Source organism: Leopardus geoffroyi, chromosome B1 (genome assembly GCF_018350155.1).
Source record: "Leopardus geoffroyi isolate Oge1 chromosome B1, O.geoffroyi_Oge1_pat1.0, whole genome shotgun sequence".
Lineage (NCBI taxonomy): Eukaryota > Metazoa > Chordata > Mammalia > Carnivora > Felidae > Leopardus > Leopardus geoffroyi.
In genome coordinates, this window is record NC_059327.1 from 184,813,838 (window position 1) to 184,832,787 (window position 18,950).

An 18,950-nucleotide genomic window follows, 5' to 3' on the forward strand; every position below is an offset into this window, starting at 1 on the left:
TCACCACCCTTCCTCTTTTTTATTTTAATTTCTTGCTAGTGGTCTTGGGGTAAGGCGGATCTTTCATTTTAAAAAGGTAAGGAGGCCGGTCTTGTTAATCACTGGTCTCTTTCCCACACTGAAACTTCCCACAGGTCACTTGGCCAAGTCTCAGCCTCAGCTGCCAGGTGCCGAGCCCTCCGGCCATATGCACACGAACAAATGCATGTTGCAGTTTTAATGACCATGACCTCTCCAAGGACCACGTCTGTCCTCCTGCGTGGGTGCATTCCAATTTACTAGTTTTGAGATGCAGTGAACATAAGGCTGTTCCTGCAACTGCCCAAGAGGGCTGGACCCAAGAAGGCACAAATCTTCTGGTGCCTGTATGGTTGCCCCGCTCACCCCTCGGCCATGCTCACTGCCTCCGAACAGCTGCCGCTTTCACTTCTTGTTTTTTAGTTTGTGTTTTTTTAATTTCCTAAGTTTTTTGTTTGTTTTTGCCCTCCACTGTTCTGGCAGATACATTTCTACTTTCCAGAGAAATGTTGAAACCACTTGTGCTAAAGGTATTTTTTTTTTTTTTAAATAGTGTCCTGTCAACGATGCATTGAGGATGTAATTTCAGGAAGTCAACATCTGTTTAAACACAACTTACTAAATGTTGCTGCTCATCATTTGGCCTTTGCAATTTCGTTTTACTTAATGCCATGTTCAGTGTTCTTGGTTCAAAATACGTCCTAACTTTAACTTTTGTCTCAAAGGCAGTATTTTATTTAAAAATGCACTCCATTTGACTTTCTTCTAATAGCACCCTTCCTCAAAATATACTGGATTTCTGTATCATATCAATTTATGTGTCTTCCTGTTTGTCTCTCTCCGTAGCATCATTATCTGTATAAGCAAAAGCTGCTTCTTCTGGAAGGTGGGGGGAGGGATCACCATAGTACCCATAGTTACCCCCCAGAAGAGGTCTTTTGTTATGCGGTCTCTGGTGGGTATCACACAGGATCGCCTCTTCAAAGCGAGACGCATCCATCACTCATCAACCCGCCGGTCCTTTTCTGGAGTAATTTTGCTCCCTTTCCACTCAGATTTGAGGGAGTTAATTATTTAATATGTTTGCAAAGCACATTGGTTTCCCTAGAGAAAGTGTGCCACATAAATATATATAAATGAATAATTAATTAAAGTTTAAGCAGATTACTTGGTGAGTTCTTCCTTAACTGCCCCATTTTCCTAATGAGGTGTTTTGAAGTTACAATCTCCTTTTGGTTTCTCGCCCCTCCTCCTCTCTGACGCCTTCTCCTTCTTCCTCTTCTTAATTTCCTTCCGTTTAATTCTTTTTCCCCTCTGTCAATTCTATCAGTGCCTACCATATTGTGGGCACTCGGTCAATCACAGCGATTTAGTGCCAGATCCACAGGTAAAAGCCTTCATTAACTTCAACGGGTGTCATAAGCTCCTCAGAACTCTAGGGTGAGATTAATAATTAGATAATGATTCTAATGCACTGTGAAAGCTAGAAGCCAGCCTCATGAAATGCTGAGTGATCAGTAGTCGAGATCAGTAGTCGAGAAAACCCTTGTTTACTGACCCCGTTCCCTGATCTGTTTCAAGTAAAACAAGAGATCCCTGATACTCTAAAAATTAATATAAATCAAATCAAATCCCTCCTGCAATCCTGACTCCTCTCACCGGTGAGAACAAAACAAGGAGGTTGCAATCGAAGAGCGCGGTTTGGAGGTCCTTTGGATTCTATTTGAGGGAACAGCAGACTAATTTGGATCGTGTTTGAAGGAGTGCCGTAATTGCTTATTGAATGTTGACGTTCAAATCCTAGTTATTCCTTTACCAGAGATTAAGGGGAATTAGAGAACAGTTCACCTCCATCCTGCTAAACCTGACCCAGTTTATTTACACCGTAATCTTACTACAGAGCATGAGAGGTAAAACGAGCTTCTCTTATCAATTAATAGCTGGCGAAAAATTTAGATTTCAAGTTCAACATAAGAGCTATTTATTCTAAAGCACTACAGAAATGAAGAGGGGCTCCCTGTGATGCTGGAGGGAGGGACTCTGGGTGGGCGGGAGTGCTGAAGAGAATTTTTTTTTTCCTTTCCCTCTTAAGAGTTTGAATTACTGTGCAATCTTGGATTTTCTAGTGACCCGTGTTAAAGCCCTGGGGCTAAAGCAGACCTATAATGGATCTATTTCTGAATTGTTCAGCAGTATTGGAGTTTAAGACAGCAGTCATGGTGTATGCATATAATGAGGCCAGTGCCTCCTTCTGCATCCAGGAGGGCATTGGTCATAGCCCTTTGCTGCCGCTCAGAGTACAGAAGGGAGCAATCTCTTCCTCCGCCCCGTCCAGAATTCTCCGTGGTCGCCATTCTGTCCTGAGCAGACACCGAAGTTGCTTTAAGGATATGAGATACGAGGTCAGTGAAAGACCCTACCCTTGCCCACGGGTCCCCCTGTCCTGCTTTGCCAGCCCCAACCTTCAGTCCCACCCTCCGCGATCCGAAATGCACTCCTCTGGGTTAAGGCATTGTTTCACATTCAAATACCTCTGGGAGGTAGCATATTCTCGTTATCAGGGATTAATAATTTAGTGTTCGTTCGACAAACATTTGTTGTTTGTTGAATTTATTCATAACATGAATTAACCAGAGTCAGAGAGTGAGAAGGCGTGTTGGAGTTCAATGCTGCCTTTTGACTGATAGTGTGACCCCTCTCAACCTCAGATGGTACACCTGGAAAGCCACAGGGCTGGATCAGATCTCCCAAGCTGCTTCTAGGCCCAGCACTGCCTACGTCTCAGCCGGTTGTGGGAACGGGCACAGACCAGACAGTGGTGACGGATAGGCGTGGGGGTGGGGGTGTCTGGGCGTAAGGATGCTGGGGGAGAGCCTGAGACTTGACAGAATGAGCATAGAAACTCATCAGAGGGCTCAGGTCTTTGATTTGTTTGGTATCAACCTGTAGCTTTGGGTCTGAGTTCTAGAGCTCAGCACAGAGTCTGGTACACAATAGGTATCCAATAACATTGGATTAAAAAGGTAATCCAATAACATTGCATTAAAAAATATAAGAAAATGACAACACTTACATATTAGTTTTCGAAGGCTGCTCGAACAAAGTGCCCCAAACTGGGTGGCTCGAAGCAATAGAAGTTTGTTGTTTCACAGTTCTAGAAGGTAGAAGTCCAAAATCAAGGCACAGGCAAAGTCACGCTCCCTCTGAAGCCGCTAGACAAGGATGCTTCCTTGTCTCTCCCCACTTCTGGTAGCCCCGGGCGTTCCTTGGCTTGTGGCCTCGTGGCTCCAATCTCTGCTTCTGTCTTCGTATGGCCTTCTTCCTTCTGTGTCTTCACATTGTCACCCCTTGGTGCATGTCTATGAGCAAATTTCCATCTTCTTGTAAGGTCACTGGTCATATTGGATGAGGGCCCACCCAACGATCTCAGCTTCACTTGATTACATCTGCGAAGGCCCTATTTGCAAATAAGGTCATATGCGCAGGTACCAGGGGTTAGGACTCCCAGCATATCCTTTTAGAGAACACAATTCAACCCATAACAGGGTCATCCCCCCAGGATTCCACAGGAATTGTTGAGACAGTGACCTGAAATATGGATGTGAAATGTCTTGGTGATTTGAAAGTATTTAGGAAAATGTGGTATAAGGAACTCAGCTGGGATTTGAGAGTGCTCCTCTCTGCTACCCTTCAGGCTGTCCACACAGAGGTTCGCTACGAGGACTCGGAAGTCCTGCTTAGGGGTGTGAAGACAAATGTGGGGGAAGACTACAGAAAACAAGGTCAAGGACACAAGGACAAGGTTCACTACCTTCACAGGGTTGGCTGGGCCTCATTCAGGTTCTACGTAAGTGAGGTGACCTCAAATACCCCCCGTGCTAACCAGCCTTCCCAGAATGGGACCCACAGGCAGGTAACGCCTGTTCACCAAGGTCACACTGGAGAGAACAGAACTCCCTGATTCACACTCAGCTTTATGTGTTTCATTATCGTAGACTTGGAAGGTCACTTAATGAAGACAAGCTTTAATAAGCACCATAAGGCATTAAACATTGCACTACCCAGAACACAGATGCGGTTCCTGACCTCCCAGAGCCTGGGTCTAAAGGACACAAAGACGGTCACGGAGGTATGTTACATGTTTGTTTCCTTTCCCTTTCGGGGGCTAGCGCCAGGGAAGTGTTGCATTCTTAGGAACCACAAATCCAATTTCCAATTCTGGGCTGAATAGTAATTTTTCCTGAAGGTTTGAATAAATCATCCAATCTGCTTCAGTTTCAACTATTTTCAGCATTTCTATTTTAATCATTAATTTTGGCTGCTTAGGACCCCAGAGACACTGAGCCCATTTGTGACTTAATTTGGGGTGGCGATGAGGCAGGAGGCAGAAGAGGCACTGAGCACCAAACAGGAGAAAATAGGCTTGAGCTACCGTCTGAAAGATTTGGGCCAGATGCAAGGAACATTTTGTTGTCAGTAACAACTGCAATTCTTTGGTTTGCTCTAGCAGGGCAGATGACAGAATTTGCACAATCGTAATTTTGGTCAAGACCGGAGAGATTCTAATGTAAGAAGATAGTTTAATTTTCATTCTGATTGGACCACAAGGAGACAAGTCAGATGGAATAGCCCTTCAGGTAAATCCTAATACTCAAGATAATAAGAAGTGTATATAATCCATCCTGCTCCCCTTGTTGCTTCGAATGCCAGGGAGCTCAAAATGAACTACACTGTTGAGTTAAAATATAATATTAGCCTAGGACACTGTTTCAGTTACCTACTGTTGTCAACAGACTACCCCTAAACTTAGTGGCTCGGAACAGTTTATTTTTACCTTTCATGGGTCAGTGAGTTGCTAGGACTCAGCCGGGCAGTTCTGGCTTAGGGATTCTGAAGCAGTTTCAGCCGAACGGGGCGGGGCTGGGTTCGAGTCACGTAAAGGCTCGACGGATAAACCTTCAGGATGATTTGCTCATTCGCAAGTCTGGCCCACACGGGGGTCGGAATGTCTGAGCATCTCTCTCCCGTCACATGGCTGGCTTGCTGGTGGTGAGAGTTGGCACACGGCAGCTGGCTTCCCCCCCACCCCCCGGGGGGTAAATACTGGGGGAATACCCTCCCCCGCTCCAGGGTTATAATGGAGATGTGCTTCATGGGTGGGGTCATCCTTAACCCCTTGACAGGTTATTTATTTATTTTCTGTTTTTCATAAACTTACAAGGGATGGACCTTTCTTTGTGAGCCTTTTTTGGAAGTAGGCGAGTCTGAAAAATACACAAGAAGTGCTTTACTCTTGTCTAGGGCTTGACAATTTGCCACGCACCCTCACCCATGCTACTTCACTGGCCCCCACAACACCACATCAATGGCCAGATCGGTGACTTTATCCCCAGTTTTGCAGAGGCTGGAGACTGAGGTTCAAAAAAGGATTCGTGACCCGGCAAAGGCAACATAGCTGGGGAGTGGCGGGATGGCCCCAGACAGATGTGTCCGACATGGCAGTGTCTGTCCCCAGGCACCATGAAGCCCGGACACACACCTACATTTCAAACCCAGGTGCAAGCCCTGGACATACCTCACGACACCTGCTTGCCCCTCCACCACCCGCTGTCACTACAGAAGTTTCGTGGAGTCGCGGAAGCTCCAGTCCTTGAGCACGGCTGCTGGGACCAAACCAGCTCTGCCACCTGGTGATGACCCTGGACCTGGGATCTTTCAAATGACTCAGTTCCTTCGTCTGTAAAACGAGGCTGCTGCTGTTGCTGCTGTCATGAGGATTGAGTGAATTAGTGCGTCAAAGTGATACGTGGTAAGAACTTGCAAAAGAAGTCTCTCAGTCAAAGGCTGCAGAGATAAGTAGCTGTTAAGAGAACCCTGGGCTAGCTTCCTCTTCTCTATGCTTTTCTTGATTTTATATGGACCTTACTAAGTGTCCATGCAAGCACAGCTCATCTTGACATTGCATTTCACGTGATAGTGTTTATTACCGGATAGACTAAAAGCCCTAAGTCGATGTTAATGCCTGTCTAAGGATCGCGATTTCAGCTGCAGGATGCAGTGATAAAATATTGTCAGGACTTGTAGATACAATCCGCTTTCCCCAAGGTCTCAGGTGGACTCACTCTCTCTCTTCAATTATTTACACTGACACTCCCTAGGCGCACAGTCGCTGTCCTTCCTCGCTCTCCGTCCCACGTGGATCTGCACACTCACACCCAACCTCCCTCCACCCTTTTCACACACATGTTCTTCTCAACATGCTCACCCGAAGATATTTTTCTAACTACATGCCCTTGACCTTCTGCATCCCGGCGTTCTTCCTTCCTCAGACCCTCACTATACAGCGATTTCTGTGCTCACTGAGCCGAAAATGTCCCCTGGCCATCCCAGGTGCCCTGAGGATGCTAGGAGAAGTTTTTGCAGCCAGGCCCAGTGGGGCAGGTTGCAGACCTTTGTATGTACGGACGAGGAGGCTTTGGATACCTGGCTGCACCTGCTGTTCGGCTCACAAGGGTCTCCATCAGTCATCTGAGGGGGCCAGGGAGTGGACTCCCCTGCTGCCCCCTGGCCATGGCATAAACAGCCGCTGCGCAGTCCAGAACTCTTGAGATAGCTGCTGCTTAAGGGGGCAAATGTTCCTGACTCGAGAGGAGGCTTGGCTGAGGGAAGCTGCCTGCTTCTTCCCAGCTCAGGGTCGGTGGGGGGAGAATTGAGCTGAATATGCACCTATTCAGAAGGGCAAAGAGCCAAAAATAACCGGGAGCAACAGCATTTCATCTGACAGGCCCAGAAATAGAGCTCATTTCGGAGTGCGCCAGGCTTACAGACTGGGTGATTCTGAGACCTTCCGCATCCCCACAGAAATACACGGAAAAACTCCCAGCTTACACAAATGCTTCCATCCTCTCTTCACACAACTTCTCAAAGCGAGGACCCTGTGGCCCAGGGAGAAGGAGTCTGCAGTCAGAGAGACTTGAGGCTCAAAAGATGGGGTCTGGGGACCCGCGGATGAGGATGGTTACCTGGTGGAATATTCTAAGAGAGGAAGAAACAGGAAATTATCGGTACATACGGAGGACTCAAAAAAGGAAGAACAGAGACAGGAACAGATTTAGGGAAGGTAAAGCCTAGGCTTTCTCATCCCCCCCCCCCACCCCCACTCTGTGAGAAAAACGGAAGTACTGAAGGTTAAGAACGTCAGGCAGGATTTAACTGGATCCCCAAGGTCATTGTTGGCAGGAAAAAAGGCCATGGTTTTCCAATGGGGATGGGAAATGTGTGGTCTGACAGCAATCTTCTCTTCCATGTTTGTTTTCTTCTCTTGTATTTTGATGTAAAAGGCAAATGTCACAGTTCATTTATCTTTATTCCGCATATCTGAAGTTGCAGAATGGATGGGAAGTGGCAGGGTACAGAATTCCAGAGGACCCTGCCCACGGGGAAAATTGTGTACTAACAGGAAGGAGCTGGAGGAGATAACAATGGATATAAAAGGCAAAGAAGGCAGGAAGGTAATAAGGGGGCAAGAAGGAAAGGACAGCTAGGAAGAAAAAAATGAAAAAAGAAGATGATGAAGTCAATCTGATTGACTATGCCTAAGAACCTTCTACGTATAAGGCCAGGGGACAATGCCCAGAGCTGAGGAGAACAGGTGTACAAACCGACCAGAACACGAAGCAGGATTAGCCAGTTGCCACACGGGGTTACAAGCAATGTTCGCTGGGGACAGGGAGAAACTACCGGTTGATTTTTGACCTGAGGTCACAAGGGATGTCTTTCTAGAGCTGGTGGCATTTGCCTGGGCCCAAAGGTTTATGTAGGAGGGCGCTTTCCTCACTGCTCTGCAGTGCCCTCCCTGCCCCCTCTCATAACTCAGAGATCAGGTGTCTTTGCAGGGACACACCTCAAGACAGATCCCAAGACATCCTCAGTACCTAGAAATGTGGTTTCCAAGTGCCCATGCATGGACTGTGACAGCCTGAAGGTAGCAAAAAATAAGGCAATGACAAGTCTGGAATTTTTCACAAATTATATTCCGTTTAAAGAGCTGTCTTTTATTGTGATACTGGATCCTTCCTAATTTTTTGACGGTAAAAATACCGTCTTTTGGATGAAATAACGTTGATAAAAATAGTATATTGGGGTTTTTGTTTGTTTTAAATACTTGGCAAGTGGATAGGTAGCCAACTGCATTGGTCCCTGGGATTTTACAGATGTTATGCCATTTCAGATTCTAAGAACTCCTGGCCTAGAACGCCATTCCGTGCTCACAGAGGCAAGCATATTCAGTGAAGGTCATGCCTTTTTCCTGCAGCCCTGACCTGACCCGTCCAGGCTTCTGGATGCTTCTCCTCATAAGCCTTGCAGAGAGAGAGGGTACCATCCTCCTGCTGGACTCGGTCTTTTTCTGTGTTCAGGTGTGGGATTGCTCTCTCACTGTCTCTCAGAGGGGGTGAGATAACCCTAAGGCAGTGACGAGTGAGATCAGATACAGTCCCCAGGGACCTTCCCAGGTTAGTGGAGCATTAAAACTTAATTCGAACCAATAAATTGTAAAGGTGGGAAAGAATGGTATTTTAAAACGAACGGTCTTCTTCTGCACTCAGACCACACCCTTCAAATTACTGATTCGGACAGAGGAGGCAAGGGCCATGACCGATTCCGTCTTCCGGATCAAAATGACACAGTCCACTGTGAATAGAAATCCTGACCTTCTGTTTTTCTTCCCCCTCTTCAATACAACATTAATCAGTCCATCCTGCCACACCCCTGCCCTGGGCCGCAGAGCAACCTGAACATCCCTTTCTGAGGACCGAATTGTCTTGAGGTCAGTTCTCTGCCTGCCTGACGCTCCTCACGGAACAGTGCACCTTCTTACCTCTGGATTTTGGGGTGCTGAGTGATGCCTGGCGCACAGTAGGGGCACAACAGAGGTCTAGTAAGTAAGAGATTCGGTGCACCATGTTAAAAATAGCTCAGTGCCCCAAGGGGTGCCTCCACAACAACTACAGTTAGGTAAATTCCAACTCACAAGGCTTCTGAAACTTGGATTCCATGAATCCTGATTACAAACAACCTAAGGGAGCCATTTCGTTCCCTGAAGGCCAAACTGAGTCTGTGTGCAATGAAGTGGAAGAGAACTCCAGAGAAAGGCCCAGGAAGACAGGCGGAAATTCCAGAAATATTGTGAAGCCCCATTTTCTGGAACTGGCCAACAGTTTTCCTTCCAGACACATTAAAAAGTATAGTCTATACTTTGACCTGCCCCCCCCAAAATAATATGGACACAATCTGGGACAAAGCTGCCAAATCTTTCAACCCCCCTGGACACTCAATAGAATAAATGATTTTCCACATCACACAGGAGAATTTTCAGTGCTTCGGGTCTTTGGAAGTGGGGCAGGGTGCTGGAGACAGCTGTCAAACAAAGACACTCTCAGATGTTTTAATGTAGTGCCTGCTGGATGAGGTAGGAGCAGAATGACCCTATCTACACGCCAATGGTTCTGGAAATGGGGTCTGTGGACCAGCATACAGCTTCTCAAGCCTCACCCAGGGCCAACTGAACCTGAAATTCGAGTGGGGTTGTCCAGCAACGTGTGTTTTAATAAGCCCTCCCCGGGATTCACATGCAGGCTGAAGTTTGAGAACCAGTGACAGAAGGCATTACCTTGGAATGAGTGACTGGGAGCCAAGAACCTGACCCAGGGCCGCAGCCCTCAGGTGACCTAAAAAAAGAAAGGAATGACTCAGCTCGGTTGCTCAGTGTGGCCAGGCCTGTACGGAGACGGCCGAGGGCATACCCTGGGCACTCCATCTGTACGGCCAGACTCTCCTGACGCCTGCCACGACTTGCCCTACCGTGGTGGCATCTCCAGAGGGCAAGGGCCGTGTCCTTCCAGGCTCCCAATCATTGTTAGTTCCAATACGCACAAATCCACCAGTGCCAAAGGGAAGCTCCTGAGAACTTTCGAACGTGGGTTAACTATTTCGGAGCGACAGCTACCTGCCCCAGCACTTGTCTGAACCGCTGGACACAGCCCAGCGCTTTCCAGAGCACCAGGGCGGCCGCAAGCTGGAAGTCTCGAGGGCCAGCCGTGCCCCTGCGCTTGGAGGCAGGACCCGTATCCGCGAACAGCCAGTCCCAATCTGGGCCCCACGGCCGAGGGTGTGCCTGGATTTATTCTAAAAAGTGTGCGCTTCACGAGCCTCACCCTTTCGTTTAGGGCTTCAGTACAATCGCGTTGACCTAATTAATTCGTTTTCTCCTCGGTCCGAAGTGGAAACCGGGGCACAGGGCTGCAAATCCAATGCAAACCCGCTTTGGGCGCCGATAACTCTGGACAATTAAAACAAAGAGCGCGGCGGCGGCGGCGGCGGCGGCGGCGGCGGCACCGCACAAAACCCTCGGGAAACATCCAGAACGTGCCGCGAACCAGCCGGCAGGGCGGGGCGCAACCCGGGTTAAAAATGTGCCAGCAGGGAGGCGGCCCCACCCCTGCAGGTGGACAGGTGGAGGTTGGCAGGGGTCAAAATCCATCCTTAAAAGACTAGAAGCTGCGCCGCTGCGTGGCGCAACTGCAGGGGGCACAGTCGCCCTGCGCCCAGCGGGAATGGCGCCCTCGCCAAAAAAGCAAGGAAACAAAACCCATTGCACCGGCGGGAACTGGGCTGCGGGACCCGCAGAAGGAGTGGGTGGGAGCGGGAGGACGCGGGAGCGGGGTATAGAACGAGAAGGGGAGGGAGGGAAGGGAGAGAAGGGCAGGGAGAGAAGGCAGAAAGTGGAAGAGGGGGTTAGGAAGAGAAAGGTGCGAGGGGGCGATGGGAGAGAGGGAAAAAGGGGAACGGAGGGAGGGGAGAGAGGGATCGCGGACAGGAAGAGCGCCGAAGGGGGGCGGGGGAGGAAAGCGAAGAAAGGGGAAGGGGGGGAGGCGGGCCGGGAACCGAGGGAACCGGGCGGGGGGGCGGCGGCCAGGGGGCGGGACCGGGGTCAGTCCCCACCTGCGGGGTCCCCGGCCGCGGGGCGAGGTGGAAGCTGGGGTCGGAGGCAGCCGCCGGGAGGCGGGCTGGGCACGGAGGCAGAGGGGAGGGAGGGGACGGGCACTGGGAGGCGGGGAGGAGCCGGCGCTCGGCTGGGGCTGCGGGGGCGGCGACGGCGGGAGCGGCAGTGGCGGCGGCGGGTCCGGCGGCGGCGGCGGCAGGTGGCCCCGCGCGCGGCGGCCGGCCCGGCCGGGGGCGGGCGGGAAGGTGGCGCCTCGGGCGGGGGCCGGTCCCTGCACCAGGTGACCTGTTCCGGCCCGGATCCGGGCGGCCTCGCCATGCAGCGGCGCGGCGCGGGGCTCGGGTGGCCGCGGCGGCAGCAGCAACAACCCCCGCCGCCCGCGGTCGGTCCCCGGGCCGCAGCCATGGCCCCCCCGAGCGGCGGCGTCCCCCCGGGCCTCGGCGGCCGCGCTGCCTGCGCGCTGCTCCTGTTCTGCTACCTGGTGAGCGCCGGACCCTGCCCGGGTCCTCCCCTCCGCGCGGGGCCCCGGGGACGCGGGCGGGGGCGGCCGGGGACCTCCTCCTCGCCGGGCGGTACGGCGCTGCTAGTTTTCTCGCTTCCGCGCCGCTGCGCCCCGGGCGCGCCCGGCACCTGGGATGGGTACGCGGGGCGCGGAGAGGGGTGCGTGGACCGGACTTGCGGCGCGGCGCTCTCGCTCGTGTCCGTTCCTCTCCCTCCGAGACGCGCTCCGTACCCGGGTTACGTTCCCCTGGAGACCCTCCCCTCCTGTTCCCCACTCCCCCCGGGAGCCTCGCCAGCCGCGTTTCCTCCCCACCCGCCGCGCGCGGCTCTCCAGCCCCCTCCCTCCCCGTCCTGGGCTCCCCTCACTGTCTCGCAGCTCCTTTCCTTCCCGTGCTTAACTTCGCCTCTCTCTCGCGGCGAACGCCACCCGCCTCGAACCTCCTTTTACTTTCCACCGGGGCCTCATGGCCCGGACTGTTTTCTGCCAACGCACCGGCGAGGAACCTAGCGTTTCCAGCGCTCTTCAACTCCTCCGTGGTCACTCCGGCCAAGTTGCGGATGCCAGAAAGAGATCTAGTTCTTTGTAACACGCTTACCGCCCGAGTGGGGACTTTAGCTGCGTCTTGAACGTTGTCATTTGAGAGAATACGTTTGGCTTATGCACGTCAGTTTACAATTTGCACTCTTCTTGGCTTCTGTTTCCGTCATCAACTAAATGGCAGTAACCTATTTTTCAAAAGCAGCTCATTTAAAATACCAGAGTAATTTAAACCCTCAGAACAAGGTGGGGGAAATAGTCCTCGTCGGTTCCTTTGATGGCTTGCTTTCTTCTGCTTTGAATTCTCCTAAACAATAGTAAATTTACAGAAGGTGACACCCTTCCTGTCCAGCCTACCTTATGTTCTAGGATCCTGCAGAAACCTTGGGTTACCTCGCCATATATTACTGTAAATAAATGAAATAGAAAATGCTGAATCATGAAACTGATGTAATAGGAAATTCACAGAACGCTTAAAATTGAGCAATGTCATTGTCCAGAATTATTTTCATTTATGTGGTATTGCCGTTATGCAGAGTCTGTCTTCACAGAAGCTAAAAACTGCTCGGGAGACATTGTCAGGCATTAGAATTGGATTCCAAAGAAATTGCCACCTAGCCCAAGTTTCTTTTAACACTCTTTACTTCTTGGCTGTTGCATTTCTTGAAGCAAGAGGGTGTAAAAATGCAAATTGTAATTCTGCTTTAGAAAATACCTGTTGAGCAATCCACGCTTTGCCTCATATTTTAAAGTACCAAATTTCGTGGTTGGATTTACTTGATATTTTCATGAGAAGTTGTCAGTTAACCTGAATGGTTTTTTTTTTTTTTTGGCACCCGAGAGATATTATTATTTAATATTTATGCCACAGGGTTACAGCACACAGGCTCATAAATAAAACTGCCAAAACAAATGACAGGGTTTCAGTTTAAACAGATGATCCCCGTCCACAAGGCACTGGTTACCCACAGAGGCAGAAATGATATAGTAGAGTCGTGTGTGAAACATTAGTGTACAGGTGGTCTGGAAAGTTCCACGTGGAAATCCGAAGACCTGGCCAGGAGAGACCAGTTCTTGTCAGTTCCCAGAACTCAGAGGAACCAGAACAAAGCCTAAAGACCTAGTGGTCTGTGGGAACAGAGGCAGATGATGGAGCGGGTGTAAAAGTTCTGTTTGGACCCAGAGGGGATTTAAGAGAACAGGTCACAGAGAGGGGAAAGAGACGATACCCAAAGCATAAGGTGAGATAGTGAAGTCATGAGGTGCGGCTCCGAAGAGAGATTCTAGAAAATACCGTAATGTGGGAACTAACTGGAGCGTGGATGAGTGTCTTGGCAGACAGAGAAGGATGGGATTTGGGAACGATCACGAGGAGGGAAATGTCAGTGCTTCCTGACTGTGCGTGTTTCCTTCAGATGGGCCCCAGATAGGCTACTGTACAGGAAAGACTCGGATAAACAAGCAAGCCATTTTGCAACTAAATGAGAGGGTTTTGTCAAAGCCAGGAAAGCAAAAGTGTGATTTGGAAGATGGGTTTCCCCTTTTGTTCTAAAGGTCTAGCCGTCTGCTTAGGATTCTGTTCTAGAGGTACGAGCTACCTGAGCCACTGCTAAAAGGTAAGGCTTCCTGACCTTGGAGAAATTCAGTGTGCAAGGTGGGGGAAACCGCAAACATTGGCACAGAACACATGAGGGCCAGAAAACAACAGATGAAAAAAGTGCGTAATTGTGTCCGTTCTGCTTGTCAAGGAATGCTTTGTAGAGGAAGAGATGGGTCGGGGGAGGCGAGGCCGGCAGGTGGAGGGTACGAGTGGAGCAGAATAACGAGGCAGGATCTCAGGAATGTGCAGACACTGGAGGGAGAAAGCTGTCCCATAATTTGGAAACGTGAATAAGCGTAGCAATAATAGTTTGCATTATATCAAGTCATTTATATCCATTATGCAGTATTAATTTTAACAACAACCTTGTGAGGTAGAAGCTGTTAAGATCCTTATTCAGATGAAGTGACTTGAGACTCAGAGAGGTTAAGTAAGTTGCCCCCGGCCACACAGGTAGTCCAGGATTGCAACCCAAGTCCATCTACTTCCAGAGTCCCAGTTCTTAGCCACGCTAACTTACTGCTTTTCTGGATCTCACTGCTTGGAACCCATTCCTCTCATGCATAGATGCATGCATGGGCCGTTAGCGAAGCTCTTACAATTAGCAGCCACTGTGCAATTGGCCAGGATGTGAGGTCATGTCTAAAGTAGCCTAAAATATACAAAGCAGGAAGCACAGGCCACAGAATAGAAGCAGGATGTTAAAAAGAAAAAAAAAAAAAAAAAATAGGTGAAACCAGAAAATATTTGCCATCTGTGATGGAGAGGTTAAAGATAGGGTCCTTTTGTAGTCCAGAGGCAGCTGGTGGGGGTTAGCGCTCGAGTCTGTATGAATGCGTGTCCAGGTGTAGAGCGAGTGTGCCTTGGAATGCATTCCAAAGCCAAGTCATCCGTGATTTGGGAGCTGATTCCCACTTGGTGTTATCCCCACCAGTTCGCTCGTTCGCAAGGCCTGGCGGCTGAGAGTGCTTTTCTGAACAGATGCCTTTAAGCCCCTGCCCTCGTGGGTGCGGGCTTCCAGGAGCCGGGGTCCTGAGGCAGCGGGCGCCTTTCTTCCCCATTGGCGGGGACAGAGTAACCTTCAGTCACAGCCCAAGAACAGTACTGTGACAGTAGCTAGGATACTGCCAAAGCATGAATAATTGTGACGAGGCCTGAAAGATAAGTCACGGAACGATGCCAAGCAGATTTCGGAAAAGATGATCCCTGGTTCCAGCAGCTGCCAGAAAATTCTAAGGTCACCAAAGGTCAAGATGCAGAGAGCCCCCTCAGAGAAGGTGAGGGCCTCAAAAGTAAAAGGTGACAGAATCGCTTCCGCTGAGGTCACTGGTGCTGAGCGGTGTGGTCCATGTAGAACTTGCCAACAGACCCCCTTGCCCGTCTCTTACATCATTAACTCTTACCCTCCTCCAGACCTGGCTAGACCAGCTGAGGCTGCCCCAGCCCCATTGATATCAGTGGCACTTGTAGAAGGCATTTCTGTCCATTCTGAACTCTGGTCTCGAATGTATAATTTTTTCTTAAATGAGAAAAACAGATCTCACAATGGCGAACATTGATGTCAGCTGTAGAGCCGAAATATTCAGAGTGGACATTTGCACTTGTTAGACAATCAGAGGACAAAGAAATAAGAGGGCATTAGTGGCACGGATGTACGTGGGGATCGTTAGCAGACAGTGGCTGCGACAGAATTCTCCATCAGTGGCCACAGACCATTGGTTATCCCTCTAGAAGTATTCATTAACTCCTTACTCTGGAACACAGGACTTGAGAAGATCAAAACAAGGTATAGAGAATTCTCAATTATCTCGCTTGCCCAAGAGTGAAAATGAATATATGAAATACAGAGATCACCTTCAAACTTCGCGTCAGCCAGTAGGGTCCACATTCATCCTGACCAGAGCTCCGAAAATCTCCCAAGCCATGGTGTTTGCCTCTTTCTTTCTATACTTTCTATTCCTGTTGACAATAGTGTGGGAGCCATGAATTGGCTGACGGAGGCAGCTGGAGGAAAGGTAGACGAGAAGACTTAAAGAATCCAGGCAATTCAGAGAGGATGGATAGACTCAAGTAGACCATAAATAGTCTCAACTGAATTCCTGTTACCCCACTCATCCTATTCCCCTGAGAAAGGAGCCAAGGGGCAGGAGGACTGTGCAGCATGTGAGGAATTGTTGGAGAGATTGGCCGACATCCTCATCCAAAGAAGGGCTTACCCTAGCTGGGGAGCTGGTCCGGTTCAAGGTGTATGTTTGTGGGTAAGACAATACCTACCCTCCCCACAACCAACCCGTAGTGACACGGTGGGATTTTCGCCCACACACATCCCCACCCCGCCTTCAGGATGAGAGTGAGCAAAGTCCCAACTTTTCCCCCACCTGTAGCCAGAAAGTGGGACAGGTGGAGAGGTGAGTTGGTGAGTTGAGGGCCTCTCCTTTGGGGTGTTAACTGGGTGTTAAGAAGGACACTATCGCAGACTTTGGAGTCAGATGGGAATTTGAATTTTGGTTCTGGTTTTTAGTAGTTGGTTGGCCTTGGGCAAGTTACTTACCGTCTCTGAACCCATTCTATTTTCTCTGTAAAACTGGAATGCTGTGTCCCTCCCAAAGCCCTTGTGAAGATTAGCTTTGAAGGGAGACGTTCTGTGAAGGATGAGGTTAGAATCGAGTGAGAAAAGGGAACTTTCCGCACCTGTCCCGATGCCCGCACAGAGTAGGTACTCCATGAAATCAAACCAAACTCAACCTTGGTTACCATCTTATGATTTAAGTTAAAAAGAAATAGCATATCAAACAGTGTTAAAGAGGCGGGGGGGGGGGGAGCAGACACAACTAGAAGCATTGATCATTGTTGTGGTGGTTTCTCTAGCCAGCTCTCAGTTTGGGGAAGGCATATTAGTAAGCTGGGAAGTATTTCCCAAGGCACATCTCGATTTTGGGGTCCATATTGACATCACTGCCCGTTCGGTTTAATTGCATGCTTTGTTGACATAAACAGGATTTTTGCTTCTTTCTAGTCAGCAGAAATTGGAAAAGTAGGCGTTTTAAGGCAATACGGTTACCTCTTGACTTATGGAAAGTTTGATCTGGCCAGTTTGGAGAGAAAGCACACTCATTAGCCAAGGTTTCCTTAGGTGACTGATGGGATGGAATGGGCAGGAATGAGAAAAACACACAGTTGTTGTTTGTATATCACATGAACCCACGTACACGTGTTAGTGTAAATAAACTTCCCATAACAAGACGTGAATGATTGAAGATTTTGCAGTCTCTCTGTCCCTTCCTTAAATGACAAGTGGACCATATGGAGAAAAGAGCCAAGTTTTCTCAGCTTTTTAGAACTGGCAAGATTATTTGAATAGAATTTCTTCTTATTGATTTTGTTTAAAGGCATCAGATGCAGCCATCCTAAAAGAAGTTTAGGCAGAATTGATAGATTTTTTTTTTCCCATCCAGAAGATACATAAATTCATCTGTTTTGCAATTCCCAGGCTGAATCGAATGCATTTTGGTCTCCAATTTGGGGTCTCTCGTCATGAACACAACATTAACTGACCCATTTCTTTCTTTAGAAAAAATGTACAACACAGACTCAATTACACAAACACAAGGGAATCTGTTTGGTGAGTGGGTGTGACATTGTCAAATTTGACTTTGATTAAGGCTTACTTCTGGTGTAAACAGATGTTTGAGGGCTCAGGCATCTTTCAGAGCCCAGCTCCATTGTGTGCAGAACAAATCAGTAGCTTCCGAGGTGGAACATCTCTGTGACTGCCTAAATGGCATAATTTAAGGGGCACAGAAATGCCCCGTCACTCCCAAAATCTTGCTTACAGACACAGTGTGTTTAGGCTTTGCTTTTAAGGCATTATCTTCACCAGGCTGGCATAGAAATGTAGGTATGTGACTTTACTGCAGCACTGTATTCATTATCACATTAACATGGATGGACTTGCCAGATGAGCAGGAGTCCAACAGAGGGTAGAAGGATAGGAAACGTTAAAAATTTAATTCGTATTTTTGGTGTGGAGACATGGAAAGTTCTAGAATGTAGGGAGGTTGTCTGAAAGGTCTGGAGGGACTTGATAGCTGAGAGAAGTCCACCTTAAATGGGTAAGGTAGGTGCCAGAGTGCCACCTTCCCTGACCTCACAGTCCCTCATGTCAGCCCTGACCCCCAGGGGCCCGGTGGGATGCCAAAGGGTGAGGGTTCTTTACAAGGAGATGAGCGAGGGCTGGATGGAAACGGAGAAGTGGAGACGGCTCCCCATCGCAAAAGACCTTGTGAATGTCAGGAATGGGAGGCAGGGACTCAAGATTGGATGGAGTCCTCCGGTTAATATACAGGTGCCCCCCGCCCCCCCCAGGAGCAGTGACCCAGGACAGACCACAGCGGGTCCTGGCAGAAACGTTCACGCCCAGGACTTTAGTTCAGCAGGAAGCACTTAACGAAAATCCTACTGTGTGCCTGCCTACCTGTATTTCAGAAGCCGGAGACATAACAATGAGTAAGACATGGACTCTGACCTCATAATTTCTAAACAAAGGAACGTTGGGGGTAATTTTTCACTTCCGCTAATGCAAGCTGGCATGTGAAAATACCTATGAAGGTTGGACACGTGTCATGCCTGTAGCTGAAACTCTTCAAGTTAATTGCCTGATTTTCCTGGCAGGAAACAGCTCATAAGCACACACATGACTTGAGCCAGGAAATCAGCTTCAGCTTAATCAATATTTAGAGTGTGATGTGTTGCTAATCGGTGTTGGTTTTGTACATAACAGAGGTAGCCACAACTCACGGCGTAGCAGCTGTCCACTGGGTCTCCTCCGGCCCACAAGATGCCAGCTTCCTACGTTGCATAGGTGTCCAAAGGACTGAAGACTGTAGTGCCTTCTGGCGGGATTCAGACCTTTCCCCTAAAGCCACACACGGTGATGTCAAGGTCCCCTTTGGGGCCAGCACTCCCCCATCCTATGAAGAAAACAATTGTCCATCCCTGAAATTGCTCTTCTCTCCTACTAACGCTTCTCCCACTTCTCCAATCGTCTTTGTCAGCCCGTGAAATTTTCCAGCCCTGAAATTTTTAGCCTCGCTCGAACTTCTTATCCCACGTAGATGTTACTGAAACAATAGGAAGATGTCAACACCACCGCCAGGGAACCTTAGCAAAATAACAAATCAAACGCCATCAACCACACGTATATGAAATTATATCTAATTGCCCAGTCTCATTTCTTCGGTATGATCGTTCTTTCAAAATGCATATTTTCTGTCATCTTGTGTTTTCCTGAA

The 18,950-nt window shown here is 49.1% G+C and overlaps 1 protein-coding gene and 1 long non-coding RNA gene across 17 annotated transcripts in view; one reads left to right on the forward strand and one right to left on the reverse strand.

The window, feature by feature from the left end:
• Positions 1 to 523: 523 nt before the first annotated feature.
• Positions 524 to 12,265, reverse strand: LOC123596102. Of its 5 annotated transcripts, none has more exons than XR_006711529.1 (5): positions 12,015 to 12,265; positions 9,689 to 9,746; positions 7,922 to 7,996; positions 3,092 to 3,606; positions 524 to 2,398 (listed from the first exon to the last, which is right to left on the reverse strand). It is a non-coding gene; the product is annotated as an uncharacterized LOC123596102 (long non-coding RNA). The 5 variants fall into 5 exon arrangements; XR_006711531.1 differs by lacking the exon at positions 12,015 to 12,265 and adding an exon at positions 11,499 to 11,707; XR_006711530.1 differs by lacking the exon at positions 7,922 to 7,996.
• Positions 11,190 to 18,950, forward strand: part of SEL1L3 (SEL1L family member 3) — a 104,630-nt gene continuing 96,869 nt past the window's right edge. For 8 of the 12 annotated variants that reach the window (XM_045474352.1, XM_045474353.1, XM_045474346.1 and 5 more), the window contains exon 1: positions 11,192 to 11,501. In XM_045474352.1, coding sequence (XP_045330308.1) covers positions 11,337 to 11,501 — 165 coding nt within the window. In that variant the 5' untranslated portion in view covers positions 11,192 to 11,336. Of the gene's footprint in view, positions 11,502 to 18,950 lie in introns of all 12 variants that reach the window. The other 4 variants (XM_045474342.1, XM_045474343.1, XM_045474347.1 and 1 more) reach the window with 2 other exon arrangements.